Here is a 9,578-nt window from a genome sequence, read left to right on the forward strand (position 1 = left end):
GTAATCCAGACGCAATGAATATGCAAATGTCTTCATTCCCCTGAAAATGGCTGCTGCATGGCCCGTGTGTGCAGCGTGGGACATGACCGACTTATATTTTGCCACAGGACCAGAGGCACCGAGAGCATCCTTTCCACATAGCCATATTATCTACGTTTTTGCTAAAAAAAAAAAAAATCAGGCAATCAAAGATGTTCATGACCCAAAAAAACCCCAAAAGCCACAATTAAGACATTGATCATTTTTATTATATATATTTATAATAATATGTACAGAAAGAAGAAAAACATGGTCAAACTGAGCTATGAAAGAGAGCACCAGAGTGAGCAAGCAGAAGGAGAGGGGAAGAACTACCAGCCTGGTGCTCAGTACAATTGTCGCCTGTGCCTTCATCCTGCCTCGCCCAAAGCAACATAGAGATGTGCAAATGACAGAAACAGAACAACAAACAAATGTTAAAAAGTAAAAGCCAAACAAAAAAAAAGCACGCAGCAAAATTCCATCACATTCAGAAGTAGACCTCCACACTTTTAATAACGCAATCCCTCTACAATATTGCCCCTAGGTCCACATTCATTAATCAGACACACAGTATCACAATGTAATAGCTCAATTTATAGGTTAAAATCGGTAGAACAGCAAGCCTTGTGGGGGAGAAGAAAAAAAACATGTTTTGAAAATGCCGGAACGAAACAGTGTGCACTCAGATTTTGTGTATGACGGAGAACAGGTCTGAAGTGAGACGTATAGTTTCTTTTGCAGACGACACGTAATTGAAATCGAAGGAATGTTCCTAAATACAGTAAACCCAATCCCATCATGTACACCCCCCACCAACCTGCTACTGCTCCCTCCACCCCATTCCACAAATCCCATCATTTACTAAACATTGTTTTTAATCTCCCCAAAATGTTGTTACTCTGAGGTAAGCAATGGCTCAAGTGGGATTAAAAGTTGTTTTAAATGGCTCAGTTCATTAGTAATCTAATAGTACAATATGAAAGACACTGATGTGAATCGATTAAGACAGGTCAACACTTGCAGTGAATTTGAAAATCTGCACCTGTGTTTGTTTTTTAGTTTTAAACTAGAGCCACATTCTGTATATTCTGACAAAAACATGGTCTGCCGTCCACCAGAGGCTCTTGCTGCTCATGGGTACTAAACCTAAAATATTCAGTAAAGGGACATATTGTTTTGCGTGAAGCTGAACTCATTCATTTGATGACCTGTCAATTTTGTCAAAAAGGATTTTTGTACATATCTTGGCCAAATAAAGTCCTCTCAATTACTAAAGAGGTTCATTTCAAGACTAATGCAAGAAGGGACTTAAACATGAATACTGCACTTTGCTTTCTGGAGGATATGGGAAGTCATATCCGGTCTCTAAGCCAAGACCAGTCAGTCCCAAAATCCTCCTTCTTGATAAAAGTCACACAGTACAAACATCAAATTAAATCCCACTACATGCATGTTTACACTGTATGCACACATACAAAGATGTTTCTAAACCACACACTTCTGGAGGGATAATTTGTTGCATCAAACATAGAGCTGGTACAGTGAACCATGCGCAATGCCTATACAGATTGTGTAGAAGACCAACTCACTGAAAGGCTAAGATGTCAAAGCACACGTCGAACCGAAGACATCTCAGACAAAACTAAACCCAAAAGCTACAGTAACTTTGACAAAAGACAGAATGGCCTACAGAGTGGAATATGTGGAAGCCATTCCATTGGGATAACATAATGAATCACACTGGGATAACATAATGAATGGAAAAACAAAAGCTCACCTCGCGATCCAGAAAGTAATTACTCTGCAAAACACTTGCATGAATTTGACTTATACTGCAGCCTTAATGCACCAAGTGTCCAGTGGTGATAAACAACAACTATCACTTAAAAGACAGAAGAGAATATTGTTTCACAACTACAGTTTTTAGTTCCAGTTTGGATTTACCATTTTTTTTGTCCTTCTCCTAAATACACTGAAAACAAATGACAGGGAAGGAACTAAATGAGGTAACAGGGAACAGTAGCTTTAGTCACCAAGCCTAAACCCCGACATCAAGCTTTCCACCCCCTCCCCACCAAACACCTTCATTTGACAACAGTAAGCCATTGTACAATAATTATGATTAGGAATAAACTACAATAAGTCTTAAAATTAATAATAATCCTAGTAAGATCAGAATATGAAATATAATATTGCCAAATTCTTCTTCTTATTTTTTTTTTTTTTTTTTTATATTTCATTCTTTATACATTCAACAACAAAAGAAAAACTTCCACAAGTGAACAAGGGTTTGTGTGTTGGATTTGTGAATGCAAAACTGGAGAGAGAGATTTCATGACAAACATGAGTACAGCTTCCCCTTCTCACTTGAATCCCTCAGCTCTGCATATAATAAATAAGGTGTCCTCCAAAAGCCAATTACTTATCTGTTCTGAATTTGCACCCATCGGTCATAGGACAGGTAGCTTTCTAGGGACCCAGAAAACACGGTGTCTGTAGAGGATTAGGGTTAAGGGTGGAAATTGAATGCAGGTGAGACTAAAGTACAACAGGTCAAGGTTTGAAAATACAAAGAAGGAGAGAGAAAGACAGGGTGTGACTAGGAGTATAAAACCAAGGCGAGGACCAGGACCTCAGAGGAAGCTACAAAACTTCTTGCATGGAAGCCAAGAGAAAGATAAACCTTAAGCTGGCTTCAAACGCAGTGGTTACTCCCATAAGAAGGTTAGAACGTCATCTGTTCTTATGCTCCTAGACATATGCAGGTGTGTCTGTGTGTATATGTGAGGGCAGAGAGGGCATGTTTTTGTGTGTGTGTGTGTATGTGTATGTGTGTGTGTATGTGCGTGTGTGTGGCGTGCAAGAGAAAGAGAGGCTCTTCAACAGCAGCCGCCACCAGACTGTCGAACTGGAGTGCTCTCGATCTTCAGGTTGGGCTTGTCTCCTCCAGCCGTAGCTCCTGGTCCCATGCGTTTCTTGATCTCAGCAGCCATGGTCATGAAGGCCTGCTCCACGTTAGTGGCATTCTTAGCACTTGTTTCAAGAAAAGGGATAGCAAGAGAGTCAGCAAATTCCTGCAAAGACATAAAAAAAAGACCCTGATTAGAATAGAATATTGTATATAATTAAACACAAAGGGAGCCATTTAAAAAAATGTTAAAGTAATCTGAAGAACAGAACGAAAACAATTCGTCCAAGTTAATACTTTGGCTGTTGTGTAGTCCACGACTTTCTTGGTGGTGAGGTCGCACTTGTTCCCAACCAGCAGCTTGTTGACATTCTCGCTGGCGTAGCGATCAATCTCCTGCAGCCACTGCTTTACATTGTTGTAAGATTCCTAACAAAAGAGTGAAAAGGCTAAATAAATTGCAGTGCTAATACCGCACCAACAGATTTAACCAGATGCACTAAGGTTTCTATAAAGCACCAATGTACCTCGACAGAATGATTAACAGAAAAGTAAAGTGCAATAAATTACATAAACCCTCACCAACATATAAGACCAAGTGGCCAATCAGCTGCATTGTAAGCTCAATGCATACGGCTACAACATTTTTTGTCTCAAAGCCAATAGGGGGCACAGCACCTCTCCCTATCTGAATCCAACAGCATAACTATTTACAAAATTTCAATGGTACATTACAAGCTCATTACAAAAAAGGCTCAAGGACTTATACAGCAAATCGGTCTTTTACTAAAAAAAGGATTTTTTTTTTTTTTTTTATAAAAATAAATTAAATAAATTAAAAATTATCGACTCTCTGACTATTTAACAAGACAACAGGGATGCTGAGCATGCCACCGTGCCTATAGGTCTATTAGGAGTGAGGTCTTGTATCTTATATTATTCCATAAATGGTTGGAACTATTTTTATCCGCTACTGATTCAAGATTCAAGTAAGAAGCAAGGAGTACGCAATAAGAATATATATAAACCGTGTCCTTGTGTCCGCAAAGATTTCCTTTTCACTCTACAGCCATGTTACAGTATGTGCTTTATTACACTATGGAGTAAATACTTAATTAGATACTATTTTCTGTACCTGATCAGTGACATCATAAACCACAATGATGCCATGGGCTCCTCTGTAGTAACTGGACGTGATGGTGCGAAACCTTTCCTGTCCAGCAGTATCCCACTTGAACAAATTGGAGAAGACGGTAAGACAAAACGAAACTAGAAATGGAAATATATTTCTAAAAAACGCATGAACAATTCTTAATCAGTACACTGTAAGTATAACAAACCAGAAAGTACAGCCATATATTTAGTTGCCACTTGCCTGATTGCCTTTCAGAAAAGAAAAAAAGGAAAATGTACCTAGTATTTTAAATTAATTTGACCTTGAAACATTATTATTTCTCCCAAATACAAACACAGCTTAGCTAGGCTAGAAGCGAACACTAATCATGCAAACAATTTTACAATACAAATCTATCTTTTGGAATATTTGTTGACTATATTTGAAGTAACTGACATGGTGAAGCTTAAAATGATCTAGAAATAAACAAGACCACCCAGGAGCACATGAGTGAATGAAATCTTTTACACCACTCACAATCTGAAGCTTAATAGTTTTGCCATCCAGTTCAATGGTGCGAATCTTGAAGTCAACTCCAATGGTGCTGATGTAGCTCTCTGTGTACGTGTCATCCTAGACAACAAGCATTCATTGTCACAATCTGTTGTATATTAAGCAAGTAAGTATTTTACATACATACAATTACATACTGAATGATTTACATAATAAAGCCTTTCAAAAAGATTTCAAGAACCACTGTGAATATGAATCCTTGTGCTTTGACAGTTGTGCAAAATGCCACCCACTTCCAAGCTCAATTGATCTCTAATAAGTAGGGAGAAGAACAAGTCTACCATGTCATCACACTCATGGCATGTTTGAGTGTGATTGTTCCCGGTGAACCTGTATTTCTAGCATGCTTTCCAACTCACTTGATTTAATTGTGAGCCTGACCGTGTTTTTGTTTTTTAATTATTTCGGTGCACACAAGGGCATCTCAATTTAACAGTTCCCTTCCACTCATGGTACAAAAGTTCTGTGGAAACTAAAAACATTTGCAGGACACTTTACTTCCTGAACAAGCGTGGAACTTTGTACGAGATGTGTTCACATTCACAGGAATTACAACAAATGTCTCAGGGTAGATACCACGGTGTGCTTCCCGGCCCACAGCTCTCACATTACTAATTTTTCTTGCAAAATGTGCTGTTTCCGACTAAAATGCCAGCTAAAAAAGTGTCCCAACACTATCTGCAAGTATCATATATTCATCACACAATATTACACTCACTCACAATCACTGTGCTCTTCACAACACAGCCCTGTATTATAACTGCATTCATCAAATGTACATATTTGCCAAAAATCTTACCAAAAAAAAAAATAAAAATAAAAAAACATTATAATTTTATTCATTTTTTATTCAACACAGACTGACTGAGCTATGGTACTTACTGCAAATCTCAACAGGAGACATGACTTGCCCACTCCAGAGTCACCGATGAGGAGCAGTTTGAACAGGTAGTCACTGAAAAGCATAAATCACATTGTAGCTAAAATACCACCAACAAGCATTACAATTCATACAATTCAAGAGCAGTTCATTTGAAAAACGAAAGTAATAGTATACAAGCAACAGGAGCTTCTTTCGGGGGTAAAAAAGGTTTGTATATCAAATATTCTTTTAGATCTAAAACATCTGTGTTTCATCATTTCACCACAGCTCAAGGGATTTGGAACAAGTGCTGCTTTAAGGACCTACTGTTCCATATCAACAAAAAAAAGGGGGGAAAAAAAAATCAAACCAATAATTAAACACAGATTCCTAACGTTTATACCAGATATAGGAGTGGCTGTTTACTGTAAAAATTAACTCAATTAAATTACTATACAAAAACTCATAACACCGGATGACATGGTAAACAAAAACAGGACCCATGCCCTTGACAAACACCACCATGTGATTGGAGTCCCCTCCTAACTAGCTAAATGTTGCAATCGACTAGCTCTACTGGTGCTTTCTGAATTCTGGGCACATGGCACTGCCAAGGACTAAAGTTACATATGCAACATGATGTACATCACATCTGTTGCGAAGCAATCAGCACTTTGTACATACAGCATGTCATACAGTTTGTAGTATCCGTGTCAAGACTGCACATAATGGGACTATTTTATTGTATTTCTGACCATACCATGCATCACTAATGTGTAACAGGAGAGCTAGGAAACAGCTGTAGTGTCAAATGAAACCGTCGTACAAAACAGCATAGAAATTTTTATTTATTTATTTGCTAAACAAGTAAATGAATAAATTCATTCATGAGTTGGGCTTCATTTCAAATGCCACAAGTGTTTTTATATGGCTTTTTTCTGTACCAATCTTGAAAATAGTGTTGACAAGTCTGTGAATTGATGCTTATTTTTATTGTTTTCACTGGATGCTGTGCTTGTGTGAAATTAAATTAATCGATAATAAACCATTAAAATCCACATGCAAAATAAACAACCTAATTTACTTAGACTTAAATCTGATATCATGTTGGTCCAAAGATCAAGTTACCAAGAAAAACACCCGACTCATATCTAAACTTCATTTGCACAACCAGCAATGCAAAGTGTTATATTCTTAATTTCTAGCCATTTTCACTTTCGCTTTGGTATTGGTCTGATCAATCTGATTCAGCGTGGTCAGGAAATCCTGCTGCAAATCCTCAGAAAAAAAAAAGAAAAGAACCAGACAGTGTAATAGTGCCACATCTGGCTTTTCAGATGAAAAGCTGGAACCAAATACCTTGTGTGTGTCAATACACTTGGCCAATAAACCTGATTCGGTGGTGGTGTGATCATCATCATTGACTCATTAATTACAGGTTGTGTAAGAAGTCATCTTTCAGTTTAAACATTTTCATACTACTGATGCACTTTTATTGGTTTTTAATCAACACGGTTATCGTGTATGGTGACAATGTATTTAAGTATCGTGATGTGTGTTTGTTGGCATATCAGCCACCTCTACACTAACGCCAATGACCTCCTCCTTCTCCAGCCACAGCCCAGAGACTTCACAGGCCTATAACCCCGTCACACAGGAGACACACAGGAGCTAAAGCTCAACTTGTGTCAATTAACGTCGACTTCTGGCTTATTTTATGACACCGTGTCCGTTTAAAACGCACCCGATAAACCTAATGAGGCCAAATAAAAACGTCAGGAAACCGTTTTAAACCAATGGCGTCACTTTCGACTAGCAACCCAGCATAAATAAGTCCACTGTCTGTTTTTTTTAAATAAAAAAAAAAACAGGCCCTCAATAGCTTAAAAACGTGTAATCGAATAATGGTTCTCTCTTGACGGACACAAGTACACGAACAAAGCTACTAAACCTTTTTACGCGGTAACTATTATTTTAGCTAGCGAGCTAGTTTGGTTAAAATCGTTAAATTAGCATAACGAACCCGTATTCCGATAGCTTACGCCTTCGACGCTAGGAGAGGTTAGTAGTATGATTCGTTCTGCCTTCGGATTGGCTCGTAGTCCACTATAACGAGCAGCCCTAGATTCTAGCCAATCACAGCAAAGGAAGTGGATCGAGTCGCAAAACGGGTGTAGAATGTATAACCCTGGGTTAGCTAGCAAAGCCAGACAGCTGACGGAGGCTAAGCAGACGAGGTGACAAACCATATCCGCTAACGATGCCGTGGTTTTTTGTTTATCACTAGTGGATATGAAACAAGTAAACGTGTATCGTTTGTACCGGACGCGTAGTAAAGAACGAGTTAATACTTACTATTCAGGATTCATGGTGGGTGAAGGCCGGTGTGTATTTTAGGTGGAAATCTGACGGACGCTTTTCCTTCCTCTTTTCACTCCTAGATGATTCCCCCGTTTGTAATTCTGAGGCACTGTGGCGAAAGCTGCCGTGTCTCTATTTACCCTCCGCTGCTGTTACGCTGCACGCTACCTTTCTGTTCGATCCTTGTTAACTTAACCGGACATTACTATACTGAATAAGCAGCACAGCTATTTTATCCTTTGCTTTTCTTTCTTCCTTCCTCTCTGGCCGCAGGAAAAGTACAAGATGGCTGCGCAGGTGCGGCAGTGACATCAGATGACGTGGCAGTTTGGACGTGTTTCAAAAACACTTCATTACAAAAAAGAACGAAAGAAAGAAAGAATTCGCTTCTAGAATAATAATTAATAATAATAAAAAAAAAACACATTCGATTTTATTATCCATGACACGCAGTCAATTTTATGCGTAATAGACATATTTCTGATAATATTCACTTGGTATTAGACCTTGTTGATTATCCCCTGTACACAGACAAGAGCTTCATCCTTTTTTCTCAGACTTCTATAAGACCTCATTTCATATATTCAGCCCTTAAAAATTCTATTAAAATGTTATATTCTAATGCAAATTGTTCAATCATGCTGCATAATGATATATCAAGCCCAGGTTCATTATCCATATTGGTGACAGACAGGGATGCCCCATTTCTCTATAATTACTTTAACAATGCTGACTTCTAACTTCTTGCAGATCACATTAGGCAAAGCCCTTTTTTAAGAGGCATTACTGTTGCAGGTACTGAAATTACTAGCTGACGATACCACCAGATGCAGAATAAATTTCTAAAAATTTAGGACTTTACTTGAATGTTAACAAATGTGAATTACTGTCTGGTAAAAACTGTAGTCTTGCGTCAATTTGTAATATTCCTGTTAAAGATGAACTCACGCATTTAGGTGTTAAGATAGTAAATAATGAAGAGGAAAGATTCTTCATTTTTGTACCATTATTGATAAAACAAGGAAAAAACGAAATCACAAAACATAATCACACGTATCTCAAGACTTACGTATGCAGCTTTCTCTTTAGCAGTTAATAATAATACTTGTAAAATCATTGATAATATTCTTTTCAACTTTTTATGGCAAAATAAAAAATCATTATATAAAGAAATCTGGTTTATGAATTCAACTGAAAAGTGTGGCTTAAACTCTTGGATTTTACGACCCTAAATCATACCTTCAAAGTTTACTGGATTAAATAATTCCTGAAAAAAACATCTATCTTGTACATTATACCTCAATTTATGTTTTCTCAGGTTGGTGGATTTCATCCTAGGGAATTTTATCATAGGGAATATTTTTTCATGAACTTGCTACTTTACCAAATTTAGCCCATTATTGTGCTTACTGTATCTGCCTAACACAAATACTGCTGTCACACAGCTGTACACATCAGACCATATATACACTTTATTAAGCTATACACATTTCCACCTTTTTCCAATGGCCAGAGCTACAGCCACCCTGTCTCAAGCATCCTTGCCCAACATCAGTGCCTGACTTCACTAATGCTCTTAAGCTAATGAGCAAACCACACAGCCACACACCAAAATCTATTGAAAAGCCTTCCAGGAAGAGTGAAGTTTATTACAACAGAAAAGGAGAGACTAAATGTGGAATGTGATGTTCATCAAGGCGTGATGGTCAGGTGTCCTCAAACCTGGCTATATAGTTGAG

At 37.9% G+C, this 9,578-nt stretch overlaps 1 protein-coding gene across 1 annotated transcript; it reads right to left on the reverse strand.

Moving 5' to 3' along the window:
- Positions 1–226: 226 nt before the first annotated feature.
- On the reverse strand, positions 227–8,152 carry rab1ba (zRAB1B, member RAS oncogene family a). Its single transcript, XM_060874256.1, has 6 exons — positions 7,834–8,152; positions 5,499–5,571; positions 4,581–4,676; positions 4,065–4,160; positions 3,227–3,358; positions 227–3,095 (listed from the first exon to the last, which is right to left on the reverse strand). Exons 1-6 carry the CDS (start codon positions 7,845–7,847, stop codon positions 2,901–2,903), a joined length of 606 nt encoding a protein of 201 aa, XP_060730239.1. The 5' UTR covers positions 7,848–8,152; the 3' UTR covers positions 227–2,900.
- Between the last annotated feature and the right edge of the window lie 1,426 nt (positions 8,153–9,578).

The sequence above is a fragment of the Tachysurus vachellii genome, chromosome 7 (genome assembly GCF_030014155.1).
Source record: "Tachysurus vachellii isolate PV-2020 chromosome 7, HZAU_Pvac_v1, whole genome shotgun sequence".
Lineage (NCBI taxonomy): Eukaryota > Metazoa > Chordata > Actinopteri > Siluriformes > Bagridae > Tachysurus > Tachysurus vachellii.

Coding starts and splice junctions, on each gene's coding strand:
- rab1ba (XM_060874256.1), bottom strand. Junction 4,677..5,498: donor GTCTCCTGTTGAGATTTGCA/GTAAGTACCATA, acceptor CTTGTTGTCTAG/GATGACACGTACACAGAGAG. Junction 3,359..4,064: donor TTTATGATGTCACTGATCAG/GTACAGAAAATA, acceptor CTCTTTTGTTAG/GAATCTTACAACAATGTAAA.